This window comes from Haliaeetus leucocephalus, unplaced genomic scaffold, assembly GCF_000737465.1.
Source record: "Haliaeetus leucocephalus isolate CR32 unplaced genomic scaffold, Haliaeetus_leucocephalus-4.0 Scaffold247, whole genome shotgun sequence".
NCBI lineage: Eukaryota > Metazoa > Chordata > Aves > Accipitriformes > Accipitridae > Haliaeetus > Haliaeetus leucocephalus.
The window spans coordinates 125,471-144,160 of NW_010972683.1; the positions used below are offsets into that span (position 1 = coordinate 125,471).

The window sequence follows — 18,690 nt, forward strand, 5'->3', positions numbered from 1 at the left end:
TTCTCTTCATAAATGAACAATTGTGTTTAGCTAACTTTATATGTATGTTTCCTGTATGTGACTTGAGTAACATCCATGAATAATTCATGACAGAAAATTACAGATTTACAGTGCTTTTCCATCATTTTAGCATGAGGCTTGTACTCAACACACTCAGACAGTATCATTTCTAGAGACATAAGTCAGGCAAGGCAACATACTTTTCATGTAAGAAGTAATTGTTTGGGTAATATCTCATGTCTGCAATGCCTTTCTCACAAATATGCTCATATTTGCTAGGATTTTGGCAACACAGTAAAGGACAAAAGACTGAGAATGAAGATGAAGGTGCCAGACCCAGCTGACTTTCATAAAACCTTTCATGTGCAGAGATATTCAGCAAAGTATCTGCAGAGCCTTCAGTTGCAGCAGCAGTGCAGGCAGGTGTGGAGACGAATGTGTGACCGGCCACCCAGACATCTACCAGCCTTGATAGGAGTTGTAATAACAAAGCCCAGAGCCTGGTGAGAGTTCATGATCCCCTTGCTAAGCATGAAGACACATGGCACATCAGCAGCAGAGACCCAGGACCAGATCTGCTGCTCCATCTCCGCTGTTTATTCCACCCCATCAGCACATGGCAGCCATTAAATCCACTGTAGGTGCAAATTGATTCACAGGCAGTTTTTAGCACAGAGAATACAACACATTACCACCTAAATTATCTGAGAGACACTTTTCTGCCTGCTGTGTCCATTCAAGATCACCTATGACACAGGGCAAACCACAGCACTACCCAGAGGGCTTCACCTTTGCAACAGAATCACTTATTTCACTCAGTTAATTACAGCAGACAATGCAATTCTTAGTGCACAGGCTTTTAGACAAAAATGCATAAATGTTCTTCCTCCCTCTCTAATTGCAGAGTATGCCATTCGCCTGGTATCCAGCACTTTTCTTCCTTTTGTACTGTTACCACAGAGTATCCACAAACCCCATCTCTGGCTACAAAAAGTCAGTATGCTTATTCTGAATTTTCAACTGCAGCCATTTTGCTGCTTGTCTGCTGGCAGAAATCTAGATTTGCCAGTGTGCTATATACCTCAAAAGTGTTAATCTTCTGATTGTTTTGATTGTTTGTGGTTTGGGGTTTTTTTTCTTTTCTCTCTCCTAAGACGTTGGCCTTTTCAGCAAAGGTCCAATTCTTCAAAATCAGTTAGTGATTTCAGGCTCTCCATTTTAGTGCTTTCCACATCAGATATATCAATACTACCTCATTTTCTGAAAGAGCTCAGTATTCAGTCTTGGAAAACTGGACCTTTGGCATAACCAGTCACTAATCCTCAGTTCTTATTTTACTCCCTAGCCCCTCAGTCACAAATGTCTTATTGAGAGAGATAGAGAAAGAGAGAGGGAGAGGATTTGTTTCTTTAATGACATATTCATTTACTTATAAAAGAAAAAAAGAGGTGAATCAAGACACAGGAGAAAAAAACAAGTAGCAGCAAGGAACTGTGAGTCAGACTTATACTGAGCCTGCAAGGAATGACTGTCTGGAATTGGGGCTCTACTGAATCTAATCCATCACAGATTGATGAAGAACACCCTCATTATTGCCTACAGGAATTTTTCTAAAAGGATTTCAGTCCAAAATTCAGGTTTGAGAAGGAGGAGGAAGTTGGTGAGTCATAAGGTTTTAATAAATCAACTTTGGCTGTGTATTTGCAGGATGATCTTACTTTCTCTTGCTTTGAATTAATGAAAGGAACTGAACTGTCCTTGATAACAGCCCATTAGGACTCTAAGATATAATTTTTCAAATAACAACTTTAACAATTACCTTCTATTTTTCATTATTTAGACAAATTAAACTAATGTAGACTATTCCTTTTCAAAAATAACCTGCGGAGCCTATTTTATGTCTGGGCCTGTATACTGTAGAGCCTGGAGTACCAACAATCAGGAAAAGCAAGACTGTCTCCCTGAGTCTGACCTTCAAGGAAGAGTTGATGGTCAGAGATCACCATGCTTTCACTCCATTTGCAAATGTTCAAAAATGCAAAATATCAGAGAGAAAAACAGATGTCATGAGAGACACGGATATTAGAAAAACTTTGTGCAATAGCCAGAAGGATTTCATCCCCAACAAATAGACCTGGGAAATCACCAACGGGCAGATCAACTCCAGAAGAATTAGTAGGAAGCTGAGAGTGTGTTTGAAGCAGACTCTCTGAGTATTAATAGACAGACTCCTACTTGCAGCTGTCAAATCAGGACTCAACGTGGAGGAAACAAGGGTGCCCAGAAGAAACTCAGATAAGAACTTTTCCAAACAGGGCAGAGTATGGAGGGCAAAGGGCCTATGAAGGAAATTGAAAACAGGGAGAAGTGGAAGAGATTTGGGTTTTGTCCTGCAAGCTGGAGTTGTTGCAAGAACAATGAAGGAATGAACTTTCTTCAAAATTTTCAGGAAGAAAGAAAATTATAGTGATTATCTGTGAAGGCACTGAAACAGCTTATGGACTAAAACTCATGGCGAATAATATACTCTTAAAATACTTTATGATTCTTTTTGAAGGACCTAGCCTCTCTTAGCTACCTTCATTAACATAGTTCTTCAAAAAGTTAATGCCAATGATAAATGTTCTCCTAAAGGAGTTTCAGGTTTACGAAATCCAGGTAAAGCACAATTAAAGGACCCCTACAACATTTTATTTGCATCTTAGTATCAGAAGACCTTGACAAAATTAGATCTTCAGGTAATTACCATAGACTATGCCAAGGACTTTTTTTTACTATGAACATCCTAAGTAGCAAAGTCCATTTTTAAAACAAGTACAATTCTTCCCACAAAAATGTCTGGCTCAACAGATTAAAAAGACTTTATGCACAGAAGCATAAACTAGTTTCTTTTGTTCAGAAAGTTATATTCAGAAGGAAGTTATGTTCAGAATCTGTTATATTATATATAAATAAAATTAGTTTATTAGTTTCCATCATCTGATGCCTTTATAGTATTGGACTAGCAGAAGCCAAATAGAGCATTACGATTATTTCCATACCTACAGATGGATGAAATTTCTACTGACAAGGATCCATCATCCCTGTTAAAGGGAGGAAATAGGTATCCATATCCTGTTCATTCACAATTCCCAAAGGAAATGAGCTCAGATAGTAAAATAAAGGCCAAGTAGTTAGTCAAGGCTCTATGCAAATTATAACATAATAAATTTCAAAAAACTCCCTTGTTTTATTGTTTAGAAGAGAAAAACTGAGGAATCCTTGCATAAAATCAGAAAGGAAATAAAAATCAACACAAACAAACTACACAAGTGGCTCTTCAAAAGTTCACCTCAGACAGGAAAAGAAATCTCACTTCATAACTCATTATCATGATGGTTAAAGTAACTAAAACAATTTTAAAAGGTGCCAGAACCCTATGCTCTGTTGTCCTGGTTTCAGCTGGGATAGAGTTAATTGTCTTCCTAGTAGCTGGTATAGTGCTATGCTTTTGCGTTAGATATGAGAAGAGTGTTGATAACACTGATATTTTCAGCTGTTGCTAAGTAATGTTTAGTTTAAAGACAAGGATTTTTCAGCTTCTGATGCCCAGCCAACAAGAAGGCTGGAGGGGCACAAGAAGCTGGGAGGCGACACAGCCAGGGCAGCTGACCCAAACAGGCCAACGGTGTATTCCATACCATGGGATGTCATGTCTAGTATAGGGGGGAGTGGGGACAGAGGGGATTGCCACTTGAGGACTAACTGGGTACTGATAGGCAGGGGGTGAGCAATTGCATTGTACATCACTTGTATATTCCAACCCTTTTATTACTACTGTTGTCATTTTATTAGTGTTATCATTATCATTATCATTATTAGTTTCTTCTTTTCTGTTCTATTAAACTGTTCTTATCTCAACCCATGAGTTTTACTTCCTTTCTGCAGGAGCAGGGGGAAGTGAGTGAGCAGCTGCATGGTGCTTAGTTGCTGGCTGGGGTTAAACCACAACACCTGTATAGAGAAGCAGAAACAGACCATGACTCAAGGCTTTTGAAAACTCTTCTGAACACCTCCTTCCACTGGGTGGGATAAAAGAATGGTTGAACTGAAGTCAACAGGACTATTCATTTTGTCAGTTATGCACATGGATAAGCACCTGAGTGAACTGAGACTTCACAGTCTAGCCATGATGCGATCATCTCTGATTGGTATTTCTTGTCTGTGAAATAGACATAACCCTGTCTATTTTAGGTCCTGAAAAGCTAAATTTACTCAAATAACAAAGGTGAACCTAACTTTCAAAAAAAGCCAAACTTATACAATATGTATGTTTAGGAGACTTCTAATTCCAGTACTGAGCCAGTCTAATCCACCTGTCAAAGAGTGACTCTACCAGGACTATCTGTGCATGTGGTTAGAAAAGGACTAAAGTATTAAGGAATCTCATAAAGGTTGGACAGAAATAGAACATTAAACAAATAAATAGGTTTCATGTAAAAAACATGTCTTGAGAGTTTGCAGGTTTTCTCTTTTTTTCTTGAAAGTGGAATCAGACCCACTGTCAGACAGTCAGATGGGCAACATCTGCCCATCATTTCCCAGGAACCTGCCTCCAGCCACCAGGACATTCCCAAACCAACAGAGAGCAACTGCACAAGGATACTGGACAACTACCTCCGTGCCTTCAGGTCCATCCTTCTGCTACAATGGGCCAGGGTCATCATTCATCCCTTGGTTTTGCTCTCTTTCCCCAAGAGCTAAAAACTTTGGTCTTCTCATGACCACTGTGACCAAGGCTGTCCTCCACATGTACTTCCTTGCCTTACTAAAGTCAAGGAATACAACATCCACTGCTGTTTCGTTGTCACTAGAGCCAAACACCTCAGCATAAAAAGGCAGTCAGGGTGGACTGGCACAATCATATTTCATAACTTGCTGTTGACCACAAGTATTTGCTGTTCGCCAGCTTGGGAAAAAAATAACATATTCCAGCCTTCTTGGATGAAATGTCCTTGCCTTTTTTTTTTTCTAATTTCTTTGTACTTCATTTCCTTTTTGATTATAAGCCAGTCTCTTCTCAGCATTTCACTTTGATTCTTGAACTTGTGGGGGGAATTTATAGTTTAGGTGCTGAATGCCATCCCTCAGCTACACTGAAGGACTCAAAGAGAGTCTCAATAAACTCAAAGAGAGAATGCACAGGTCTGCTTTAAAAGTGAAATGTTCAGGTTTGGAAAATAAAAAGGTAAAAAAAGTCATCTAATATAAGTCTACTACAGACCTTTCATAGCTGGGAGCTCCTTCCATAAAGTGGCAGAAATTAAATAGGAAACATTTCAGTAAAAACCAAAAACAAACAAACAAACAAAAAAAAACAAAAAACCTAAAAATCAAATTCTTTCTAGCCCCCAACATACATACTCTTCTCACTACTAAGTCCCAGAAGCTCTGATGTTTTAAAATATTCATCTGTTATGAAATTCCAGAAGTTAATATTGACATTCTTCATATGGATGTCTGAAAGTTGACTTTTAAGTAAATCTCTTAATGGTTGGAAGGGATTCTATCAGTTTCAGAAGTTGTGGAAAGATACAAAGTTGTCTCAGGATTTAAGTACTTAATGGTAAATTGAAAGGAGTGTGCCTCTTCACACTCCCAGGTGCATAAACTTTGATTCTAATGTCTAAGCTCAAAGTTTTCTGGTTTTGTAACAAACCCTAAACTCATGAAGTAAGTGTAATGTGTAGATCACTGTAATGTTAGCATTTGCAGCTCTTCTGTTGCTACTAAAGCACTGTCCTTATAAATCAAACTACTGCGGAGTCATCATTCCTCTAATTAATTGGCCTATTAAATAGGTTTGCCCAGATTAAACAACTCAATATCCACTGTTGCCTCTCTACAAAGAGGGAGAATACCTTAGTAATGCCAATACTAATACATGTCTGGCATTGGTCATTGTCATGGAACTCAAGGGAGAAAAAGGTCTGCTGTGGATACTGGAAAACTGTTATGCAGATTCTCAGTTCAGTCCTTGTAATCATGCATGGCCAATAGTCAGTCAGGATGTAAGAGCTGCATAAGCACCTCAGACAACTTTGGCAATTTGATCCTCAGCCCCTTGAATGACCCAGCAAAAGGAATACTCCCTCTAGCAGTCCCTCCTCGAAAATAAGAAGGAATGGGAGAAACGCATTCAACCCAAGCAATTTTTCCATTGCAGGAAAGGCTGCTTTGATGTGAAGATCATCAAATAAAAAAAAAGAAACAGAGAGGCAATGACAAAAAAGGAAAACTACTGGAGTTTAAAGAAGACTCTGAGATGGCATGGGGAAAATTGCTTAGATAAGCCTAAACATGTCCCAGAATATGCTAGAAATAAATAATATTTACATCAGGAATCCATTCTTTTCTGATTTTGGAAGTCAACAGGCTTTGGATTGATTTTGCTCATGTGTCTTTTATGTCTAACACAATGTGTTAGTAGACTAAAAATATATTTTGTATGGTGTATTTCAGACACAAAAATACTCCAGAACTTTTCAGGCATACTTCACACAGCTGCAAAAATTCAGTGTGCACATGCTCGTCGGTGCAACTTCACTCTCACATCACTTGGAGTAGAACTACTAACTTGCTTGAGGTTTGCAGAGCAGCAGAAAGCAGATACATGAGCTCCAGAGAAGATAGAAAAAGAAACATTACTGTCTGAAAGGTGACTACTGATGGTGCTTGGAGGGGGCAGAAGATTTTAAGGCAAAGTGCTAAAAGATCTCAGGCTGTGGAGATGCAGACAATAACAGAACAAGTGCAGAAAAAAAAAAAAGAAACAGAAGAGAAGGAAACAACAGGCTGACAAGCTTAGCTACGGCAAGTCTCTATTGTGTTTTGAAACTACATACGGACATACTTTCACTTAAGTGAGAAAATATTTGACAACCACCACCCCTCAAGGTGCTACTGAGTTCATCAGACCTGGGGTAGAAGTAAGGTGATATTCTGAAATGCCTGTGAAACCAGTGTACTGTGATTGATTGCTTAATTGATTGATTGATTGATTTAGGTTATATCACTGATCTTATTTCCACCACTGAACTCCAAAATCTACATGTCATGTTCAGATGTCTAGGTGGAAAGTACACTGTGAACCCAGAAGACAACCTTAGCAGCAGGACATAAAACCATAAACACCCAGAAAGAGCAAAACCAATCTACTGGATTTCTATGTGAAGTATACAAAAACACATGGATCACAGGATAAGTAAGATTTTTATTCTTTCAGGTTTTTGTCTTGCCTTTCTTTGAGGAAGGGTCATGCTGAACTTAATAAGGGTAAAATGAAAAAGACTCTACAGAAATTAAACAACTTCTATAATAGTGGCTTTAGACATATTTGTGGGATTTTAACATAACCTTTCTTTGGGCCACATGAGCATGTATCAAGACACCAGACTGATTCAGTCGGACAACTGTGCGTTCACCAGGGAGTCAACATCAGCTACCCCATGTCCCTCCCTTAAGGAAGCCATTCCAATTAGAAAACTAATGGTCTAAGAGCAACTTGTCCTTTAACTGCCATAATAGGTTTGGTTCAAGGTCACAAGGGTTTACACCATTCCCAAACTCTTGCCTTTTAAAATTTTTACCCACATCAATGTGAATCTTCAAATGAGATAGCACTCTTCAGCAGAGTAAATGAACGTTTAACCCTGCATGCCAACAAAAAGGCATGGCAGCTCTTTGTAGTCCTGCTTCCCTCTATCACTCAGGCCAGGCAGCCTCCCTGTGCACACCTTGGGTCCTCTCCTTCCCTCATGCCAGGGTTTCTTCAGGTGGAGAATACACGGTGTGAGGCACAGTGAGCACCCAGATCATCCCCGGCTGCAAGAGCCCTGCCTTCCACCAAAGTACCATCTATTTCCATGATGTTACTCTCTGCTCCATGAAAACCTGCAGCAGGAATACAGTTTGCTTCTGAAGTTTTTAAGAACCTTCTGAATCCCTAACAAAAGATTATTAGCTTTTCTAAACTTCTGAACTTCGCATGGACATAAAATATATCCCCACTTTATATGTAACTGTTGACTTAATTAGAAAGCTGCCCTTTATCTAACACAAAGAAAAATGGCATTTAAAGCGTTTCTAACTCATTTGGCTTTCTGCTCACTCATTAGCTGTACACATTTTTCACCTGTATTTTTCATTATTCACAGTAAGTCTATTTTTACAACAGTATTTTGACAACTTTTTAACTGCAAATGCTCACTGATTTTCTGGCAGTCCTCTGCAGAATTTTTAGCAGTATATGCTTCCCTGGCATGATACCAGCAGAACTCAATGTTTGCTCTCCCAGCAGTTTAACTCAGTGTATGAATATCTTGGGGCGGGGAGGGGGGGGTGTCTAATCTTTTAAATTACCCAGTCCTCAGCAGATGCTGTTAATTTGCACAGCTACGTTGACCTCAGTGGAGCAAAGGCAAATAACATGTCATGGACTTTCCCCACTTTGCTTACCATTCTACTAGGACCCTGCTGTTATTACTAGTTAGTTGGATTGATCACAAGGCCTTCTGCTGAGATAATATGACGTGTTCAGTGTGATTAAACCATTACTACACTCATACGCTTATTCCTCCCACAGCTGATGACTTCTTGCTGGAACAATCAAAGGGGGCCCAATTTCTAGTGAATGCCTATTGGCTTTAGACTCATAAACCCATTTAGGTCTAATATTATATCAACATATGATTCATCTGTATCCAAGCAAACTTCAAACACAAGTTAATGAACTTAACCAAAGCATCTGCCCTGAAAAGTTTCCAGCAGATACAGTCAGAAAGCTTCTTAAATCACCGTGGTCTTAATAAGCTTTGCCAGCTGACCTGGCAAGGGCAGGTCAGTCACTCTCGTTGCTTTTCTTGACTCTTCAGTGTCTTCAATTTGCTGGTCACAAAGGTGCATGGTCATACTCTCCTCTTGTTTTCCTTCAAGTAATGCCATTGATCACAATCTCTGGCTTGCAACCAGTCTAGAATTTGACCTTTCTCAACACAAAAAATGCAACATGCAACTTGTTCTACAAATGTAGCTCTTCCTTCATTTAAAATACTGTCAACATGTACACTGTTTTATCTATTCACAGATGATTATTGTGGTTCTACTGTTCAATGCAAGAGTAATAATGAGACATCTTAATCTCAAGGCTATGTGGATTAGCTCCTATTCCAAATTTGCTAAAGTTTCACAGAAAAATCAAAGGATTGAGCAAGGAACAAATAGCACTGTTTTAAATAAAAATTGTGATTTTTTTTAATGACTTATTTAAACCAGTCTGGAGAACTGCATAAAAGCATACATATTTTAGTCTGAATAGTGCTTATTTTAGATTAAGATTGTTTCCTCGGGTATTTGGCACCACTGTAACTAAACCAGTTGCTATATTAGGCTGAAGAGATTCAACTTCTTCCTGTAGACAGGTTTAGCCCCTTGACAAACTTGCAGTGGTCCATATCAGCTGTGGGTTGTAAACAAGGCAGGGATAGCAGATCAAGCCCAATAATTTTGAGGGGTTTATTATTATTATTATTATTATTCAGTGAATAATTCATAGCAGCCTTAGTGAATCTCATTTCTTCTTCTGTTCTGCAATCAGCCTGTGCTTCTTTCTGGAATATTTGTTGCTCCCCAAATCATTTGTCAAAATCAGTCTCAGCCTGTAGATTTATCAAAAGCAGCTTCTTGCAAGCAGTTGATAGACAGAATTCAATGCATGATAGGTTTCACCGGGCACACAGGGCTCCAGATGACTTTCTTATTCTAGTAATTACAAAACTGTAACTGTAAGACATGGATTTGAGTTAGAACTCATTCATTTAAATAATCAGGTGGGGATTTATTTGGGGGACTAAGAGAATTTTAGCTTCTTTCTTCTTCACACTTTAACATGTGATGCAGTCATGCAGCTTCCAACCAATCAATACAGTTTAGGACTCTTATCAGCCCTGAACTGATGAAATATTTATTTTTTAGAAATATATTCAAAGAAGTCCATTGTCCTTATGAAATTTCCTTCTGCTAATTTGTTAGGATATCTGCAGAAATAAAGCAAACCTAAGACAAAAATTTTAAATTTATATGTGTAAATAATTTTAGGGAACAAAAGACACAGAATTCACTCAGTTGGAGTAGCTGAACTCTGCTAAACACAACTGAATCCACTCCTGTAAACAAACCAGTGGCTTAATCAAAACCAGAAAGGTTTCCTCAAAATACTATCTGCAGAAACCACCTACTGGTTTTGGTAGACACAAATCATATCAATTTGTCAAGAGGCTGTTCAATATTGGACTTCCTTCCCTCACTTTTCTCCACTCCAAAATACTTATCATCCCTTATTAGAGAGAAAGTTTCTCTAAGTCACATCATATACTTTTTTTTGTTCAGCAGGTGCATTTCTGGTTTTGTCTTCTCCTTTTGTTTCACTCCTAGCCAAGCCAGGTAGTTAAGTACTCCCAATTTACAGTTCCACATGAGATATGCCCCATGGCTGGGTAATGCTTTGGGACATTTAAGTAATGCGTGGGGCTAAGCTACAGTTCTGCTTTCCTCCCTACATATTTATTCAGGTTTAGTTCATGAACTTTTTGTGTGGCAAACAATTCAATTTGCTGTTGAAGACTACACCTCCATGGCAAATATGACTCTGAGACTAGAACATCTTTCCTGTTTATATTGAAATTCATCAGCTAAAATAATGTCTCCCGAAGTGATGTTCCCAAGGAGTTTCCTGTTGTCTGCAGAAAAAGTCTGAGGTAGGAGACACTGAGCACTTTAAATCTGATCTGCATTCCAAATAGCCTCCAAACTTTTCATTTCTCATCAGCCTTTGTCAGCCATAAAAATACTTGGGCCATTAAAGTCAGGAGCAGCCAATGCCCACGTTGCCACCTGGTAATGTCACTGACATACTATCAGAAATGCCCTGCTTGCTCCCGTTCTGTAGTGCCTAACTCCACCAGCACTCCCACTGAGGTCAATTTGCCGGGGGCAAGCAGTGCACAAATTCAGCAGCATTTGGCCTTCAGTGGTGGGTCTGAATCTTATTATGAAAACTGAGTAAAGGAGAGAGCACGATTTTGCTTCTCTAGAAGCAAGTGAGAGAAGCATCTAAGCTCTGGGTGCCAGTACACTCTGCAATTTCTTTATTCCTAGAAGCATGTGTTATCTATAGCAGATTCCCTCTTTCTCCACCAGCTCACTTACAGAAGCTTCTCCACTGTGGAAATGACCAGGACAAGACAACTGCCTGCTTCCAGAGACCTCTCATCTAAACCGCCTATGGTCATATTAACCCAACCAACTTCTTACATAAAAATCCTTTTACAATACAGAGGGTAAAAAGGCAAGCTATCTGTCGAGTCTTATTTAATAATTTACCTTTCAAAAGCATCGGGATGCTTTGCCTTTCTTTTCAGTAGTCCTAACAAAAAGCAAAAATGCATTTTTTGCCATAGCTCTTTGTTGAGGTACAGGAATGCACAAGGCTTCAGTCACAAAAAAAACACCTGTCATGTTCAACATGTTAGGATTATGACTCCATTTTTGGTGCTTTGGGGTCTTTCCTGGAGATTTACACAACAGTGGTTAGCCACACCATCTATAAGACTTACAGCTGATAATTGCTTATTCTCCAGGCTTGCAAACAAGAGAGAAAAACCTTGACTTTCTCCTCCTCATCACAGAACTCTTAGGTGTTTAAAGCAGCTTGTCAAAAGGATGCTTCAAGAATCTCTGGTGGTGGAAAAGTGGTGCTCTGTTTTCTCAGAGATGTTTCCTTCCCAGTAGCACCCTTCTGTCTCCCTGTGATGTGCTAGAGTAGTGCTGGAGTCTGTATTTGATAGCAAGAAATTGCAACTCAGTAAGGACTCGTGGAGTGTATAGCAGAGCTGGAAAGCACATCATTATTTCAAAGCCCAGGATTACATTATAAACCCTAAGCTATCCTTACTCTTTCTTTCCATAGGATATACCTATCCGCTGCTATCCAGCACCACGTTAAAAAAACTTGAGCTTGCTCCAAGCCCATTTGGACAATGGGAATAATTTGACACTGGCATTAGTGCTTGGGAATTTCATGAGTGTGTTGTTAAAGGGAACTTGTGTTTTTGAAAATAGCCTTTATAAATATCAGACTTCATTGTTATTGTGCAGATTTGTAAATTCTTCAGTTCTTAGGTTGCTTCTGGAGCATGATGAAAACCATTTTGTCATATGTACATGTCTGATTTAACTATTGCTTCTTCTGTACTACCTTACCAGGAGAGCATCCAGCATCACATTATTTAAAGGCTCCCTGGAATAAAAGCCACACATGCAGTTCATCTATCTCCTTCTAAAACCAGGACCTTGGGTGAATGCCATTCTCGCTTGTACTTTATCTCACGTGTCAGCATTTTACAGACATTTCCCTTCTGCCAACATAATCTCCTGCGTGAGCCTAATCCTGCCAAATTTCAGCATTATTTAGCCATCTAGGACATTTACTTGTACCTTTTTTTTTTTCTGATATCATTTTGAAGGGGGCTTAGTTGTAATTTAGACTATATTGCAGCTTATACCTCTGCTGGGTAGCCTATTCTTCAGCTCAGATCCATAGGAACAAACTGCTCAATACCTCCTTGATACAGAAAAGTCTTATCTCCATTCATGCACATGCCCTTATCAGGGTATTTGACTCAGAAAGATAGATAGGATAGCACAGCTGACACCCAGGACATCTCTTACTGAGGCAAAGAGTGAGCGAGGTGAGCCCTGTCCCAGGGCTTCCCTGAGTCATTAGCTCAGCACTGTGCCCAGGCACAATAGAGTGGGGTGTGATTTGGGGTTTTTTGTCAGTACAGCATGTCTTATGGGACATCTTAACAAGAAGTATCTTTAAAGGAATCCATTATTTGTTACAGGCGCACACCACAGACACACAGACACACACACACACGCATGCCAGTGAGCTAGTACTGTGCAGAAAAGGAAGTTACTGGAGAGACCAGCAGCCTGCTGCTCAGTATTACAACCATGTAGGGCTCAATCAACAGGTGTGTGTACCACACCTGCCTGGGGGCTAGAAAGCATGCTGTGTAAACGCAGACCCTGAGGAGGTTTTTCCTTCTGATGAAAGCTAGGGAGGGAGCTCTGCACAACGCCTGGATCCTCAGAGGGACTGGCATCTCTTTCAGGGTGGCATCCCTCAGGTGCATCCCTGACAAGCTGCCTCTTTGGCTGTGCAGCTTCAGGCAGTGCCCAAAGGCACGAGCGAGCCCACAGACTTTCAGGAATGCAGTTGTCATGACTGCTGCTGGCAAGCCGACTCCTGCCCAACTCAGTTTTTCTTGTACCAGAAATCCTTATTAAAGCCAATAATTCGAGTAAGGTCATCCCAGCTGCTTTGAGTAAGGGTTTGCAAAATCAGTTACTTAAACAGCGAACAGAAGGGTTAAGCCCACGCTGCCTCTACACTTCTCAGAGGAGATGAGGCAGTTTGCCAGTTTTGCAGCCCTTAGTAAACTTGACAGAACTGTTTAGCTGGACAAATTGGGTGAATTATCTCTTACACAGATGTGGCCTTTCCTTAGTTTGCTTATTCAGTCTTTTCCTGTTTTTTACACCATCCTTATAATTTAACTTCAATAAGCACCCATGATTTCTCACTTTCCCCCTCCCCTTTTATCCCCACCTCTAAGTCAGAGGGAGCAGAAGGGAACGAACAGTAAAAAGTATGTGATCTTGCCAGGGTGATGCAGTGTGGGGGTGCCCTCCTAACCTTGTGGAAATTGAAGACTTTGCCTGAAAGTTAAACAGTCTTCATTCATCTTTATTGAACTTTTACACCAAGTGGCCTTTTGAAGCCAACCAAAACAGTGCAAAGGTTGCACACAGGCTATAATTATTTTATATTTGCCACAGAAGCATGGGGGAAATGATATAATGCAGAGGGCACCACGACACCAGCAAAGCAGTATTGATTTATTTTTTTTTTCCCGAACTATGGGTTTGTTCTATGAGAAGGTGCTTGTCTGACCTCACTACTCAGAAGACACTGGTGTTGGTAGCAAATTTGACAATGACTTCAGACAGTTTTTTCTCTTTTTTCTCTTTCCACCTCCCAAAATTTTCACAAGTGCTCAAATGTCATCCTGGAATAAAGAAGGAAATACGTACAGGGAAAGTTGCATTAAATCCAGCCTGGTCCTACAAAAGTCCATGGAATGGCATCCTGTTTTCACGGGGGATGTCCTCAGCAGGGCCATGATAGAGGATCTCCTACTACCTGGAAGAAAAATTGGGGGAGTACCTGCCTGCCTGCTGACAAAAAGTCAGAAAAAAAATCAGCACGCTGACAGCAATGACATACAAACACATGCGCACATTACCCTTGGAACCAGTTCCTGCTCAGGGAAGCTGGCCTGCAGTGGCGATGACTTTTCTTCCTCAACAACTCCCTGTGGATACTGGATAACATTTCTGGCATCTAGCTGGTGCTTTTTTGGCAGAAATTAAAGGCCCCTGGCCAGATCTCTCCTGTACCTCCAGGTTTGGAGTAGCCAGACAGCTCTTTCCCGTGCAGTTGGCTCCACCAGAATTTGACTCCAGGACTCAAGAGGCAGACTTTACATTCCACGAAGCAAGCCCTGGAAGCCCAGATAACCATCTGCCTAAACTGAGGGTCTTCTAAAGGCTCTCTGTGCCACCCATCACAATGCTGTAAGCACTGCTGGGACCATTCCTATCTACTGCAGTTGTTTTCATCACCATCATATTAACTATGAAGGAACAACACAGGAGATGTGACATAGAACAGAAAAGACTTAAAAATAAAAACAACTACAGTCAGTGGCAGAAACTTGAGGTAGTTATAGCCAGAGGCTTAGTACTCAGCTAAGTCATTACGGTCCTTTCTCTACTAGTTGTAGCTTTGCCCAGGATTAATGTATCTATCTCAAAGGTGAGAACAATGGGGAGTGCTATAAAAGGACCAGCAACGAGAAAAACATGACTAAGTGTCAAACTCAAAATATATGGCATGAACAAAATATGTGGCAAATGGGGATCTCAGAAAGGTTTTATAGCTACTTGTTTGGGAAGATATACGCCACCACTTCAGACAAGGAGCAATAAAAACGATCAATCAGATCGCTCACATTAACAGAGAGAAGAGCGCTTTCGCCTGCAACTAAACTCTTCCTTCCTCATTCTGGCAACGAAACAGGTCTCACAGTGAGAGTGTATTCTTGCCCACTTTAGGCACCTTTATACAGTGCCAGTGGTGGAAAGAAGCTGTGATGGCATACTAAGCCCTTTTTTTTTCCATTTATAGGCACCTGGAACATCTTGAGGTCTTCCCATGGTAGCACCAGTTTCAGAGAGGGGACTACCAAAATCAGAGGGGTTGGTGGCCTGTGTGCCACTATCCGGCAATGTTACAAGATCTCCTTCCTGCTCTTTCCAAAAGGCACCCAAGATACAAAGTGATTCACTGCATGTGTTCCTCACTGACCCTTTGAGCATCCTCTGACAGTATCAGAGTTTGTCTGGATTTATATTGCCAGAAGAAACAAAATGGGAGTTTTGCTTTAGGGAGCAAGAACTGTCTCAGCCTCTTTTCTGAGGCAGTAAAGTATCACATAGCCCTCACTGGTGAAAATCAATTTGACTTTGAAGCAATTGTTTGGATTCAACACCAGGCCTGCCCACATGAGGATATTTGCAGGCGTAAGTCTGGAGTAGCCAGTGCACTGTCGATTCACACCAGACAAGCACTACAGCGACGTGAAATTTTTCAAACATAACACCCTACTTAACATTCTTAATGCAGTTATAGATATCTGAAAGTATTTGCAAATTTCTTCTGGCTGGAAAAAGAGTGTGGAGGACAGAAAGTAAGGAACATCCAGGTGAGGTTGTTTTTTTTTTCTTGAGATGGCAATTCAAATGAAAAACATAGCATTTTGAAATGTTTGAAATTGCATTTAGGTAAATGGGGCATCTAAATAGAAAAAAAATAGTTTCTTTCTAGTGAATGAAAGAATTAATTTTACCTGAATGGTTTATTTTTCCCTAATTCTCAGTTTTCAATGATGGTTATGAAAGGAAAAAAAAAAAAAATTCATCCCTTACCCTCTCCAAGGCTAGAGAGATAGTGTATGGTACCCTGCATTTCAGCTAGTGACTCGGGCATTTCGAAAAATGTGAGTGGCTAAAAAAGGGGCAGATGAACACGAGTTTAAGCAATCTGGGTATCATGCTCTGGCAAGCCCAAGGAGCTTCTCTCTCAGAGCAAAGAGAGCAGAGCAACACAGACATGAACAGGAGGACAGCGATAACCTACTTCCAAATATGCCAAGTTGCTCAGAGGGAACACGCCTTGCAGAAGGCCGCTGTGATACACACAGGACAATTGTTCTGCAGCCCAGAAAAGCAAACAAACCAACCCTACTTCAAAGAAATGACAATGAGCCAAGCAAGCGGAAAGAGCAGCAAGAGAAATAGGAGTGGTGATTTTAAACACATTTCCCTACTGCATTTTTCATTGCTGAAGGGTTTTCACTAGCTTTAACTGTGACGCTCAGCCACCTATCAAGGATGAATAGTTTCTGTAGTTACCATTCCCCAGCAATCAATGCCACCAGCATTGCTACACTTATGGTTACCCAAGGTGACAACCGATTCAGAGGAGGTCCATCCACTTGCCCGGATCGGCCTGGTCGTATTGCAGTTGAATATTTAACACAGGAGAGCAGATTTCTTGTGTAATTTTCAGAGCTGTTTCAATAATAAGTTTGATTACATTTTCTGAAGTGCTTGCTTTTTTAAATTAGTGTCACCTGTGCCCTAAAGCCAGAGAAAGATCTGCTCCTATAATGAAGCTGCAGATGAATGACAATTTAGGGCTGTCTGTTAAGACATGGAAGAATAACCATTTCTTATAAAAATAATTCCCACATGAAAACTAGTAATTACCTAACTGCACAGCAGAGAAGTTACATGCTTACCAGGTTTTTCCAAACCTGACAAAAAGGATGCAAATACAGACAGCGCCTCTGGGGTTGTACAAATCTCAAGTGAGCTCAAACTCACAACCTGAGAGCTAACTCCTGCTGTTTTGGGAGAAAAAAATCATTTTTCTCTGCACTGTGTGAAATGTACCATATTTGAAGCTAGTTCTCCCAGCCAATAATTCATTATTTCTAATAGAGGAGACTTTGAATACCTATGTTAATACGATCCATGCCTTAAAAAAAAAAATGAGGAAAAGGGACAGGAGGAACCTGGGTTGATCAGAGAAGATACCAAGAGATAAAAATCTGATTATAAGACTAGAAGAAAAAGGAAGAAGAAAAGGGGGAATGGGAAATTGTTTTCAACTCTTAAACATAGTATTAGCTCATCTTTACACGTAGCAGCTGGTATAGTCAGTCTTGGCCTACAGACCACCACTCTGCTGTTCATTTTCCACCTAGGAATCAATTTTGCAACCACATATCGATTTAGAGAGAGCAGTATGAGAGAAACACTAGCTTTGCAGGTCATTTGGAACATGGTAACAGCAGGCAGGTATGATGAGGTGATAACATGATGGAGATAAGGACATAAGAGATGGAGAAATATCAGCACAGCTGCACAAGACCTTGGTAAGACCTCATTCTGAAGACTGTGTACACCTCTGGTGATGTCCCCTCAAGAAAGGTGAATTTAAATCAGAAAACATGCAGTTCAGACCTGTTGGAGGGTAGTGACCACCTCTTTTATATGGCACAATGAAAAGTGTTTCCTTCTACACAGATTTTGTGCATACCAAATGAAGAAAAAGAAAGGGACCATATGAAGTTTCTTCATAAATCGCTCTGAAGATACATCTCAAAGAAAGGGGAAAGAAGGTTAACATTCAGAGAGGAAGATCTCTTCAAGTTAAAGAATAAAGCTAGCACGAGGTCAGGGTAAACTGCTTGTGAAGAAGTTACCAGCAGGTTTCTAACCACTCCAGGCGTGGAAGGTCTCAAACTGTCCTCCCACGCAGGTCAGCAGACAGCAGGAAACTGCACTGCGTTCCAACAGGGCTGAACCAGCCAGGGAAAGGTGACAGGAGTCCCACAGCTGGAAAACGCATTCAACATCCTGGGCGTCCCCCCGGTCGGTAGGCAGCCTGCACCTCGCCGCGGGGGAGAGCCGTGGGGTTGTTTCCCCTCTGACGGACAGCGTGGCTGTGGGAGAGGGCTTCCCCTAAGACCCTGGAGACCGATCACGCCCCAGAGACACAGCTCCGAGCGTGTCAGCGCCCCGATCGGAGTGCTGAAGTCCGAGACCTACGGTTAGCGCGGCTCCCGAGTGCCCAGGATTAAACCCAATTACCAGAACCGAGACGAGGACGGCACTTCCCACGGCCCCCTTGCCGGCACGCACACAGACGCGCACCTCTGCGCTGCCCTATTTTCTCTTAGCATAAGGCTGTCCTGTCATAAAAGCAATTTTAGAAAGTGTCCGTGGCTTGCTGAGCAGGGATCTCGGGTCCCACGTGTCGAAAAATGATTCGGTTTGAAGCAGCAGCGCACGGGGAAGGCAGCGAGCGCAGCCAGCTCTGCTGGCTTTCCCGACGAGCACGCTGCCGCGGCGGGGGACGCGGTTGCCCGCCCCCCCCAGCCGAGGGGGCGAGGCGAG

General features: G+C 41.1%; 1 protein-coding gene across 1 annotated transcript in view; it reads left to right on the top strand.

Moving 5' to 3' along the window:
* Nucleotides 1-15,729: 15,729 nt before the first annotated feature.
* Nucleotides 15,730-18,690, top strand: part of GRIN3A (glutamate receptor, ionotropic, N-methyl-D-aspartate 3A) — a 77,674-nt gene continuing 74,713 nt past the window's right edge. The window contains exon 1 of the mRNA XM_010568551.1: nt 15,730-15,747. Coding sequence (XP_010566853.1) covers nt 15,730-15,747 — 18 coding nt within the window. The remainder of the gene's footprint in view (nt 15,748-18,690) is intronic.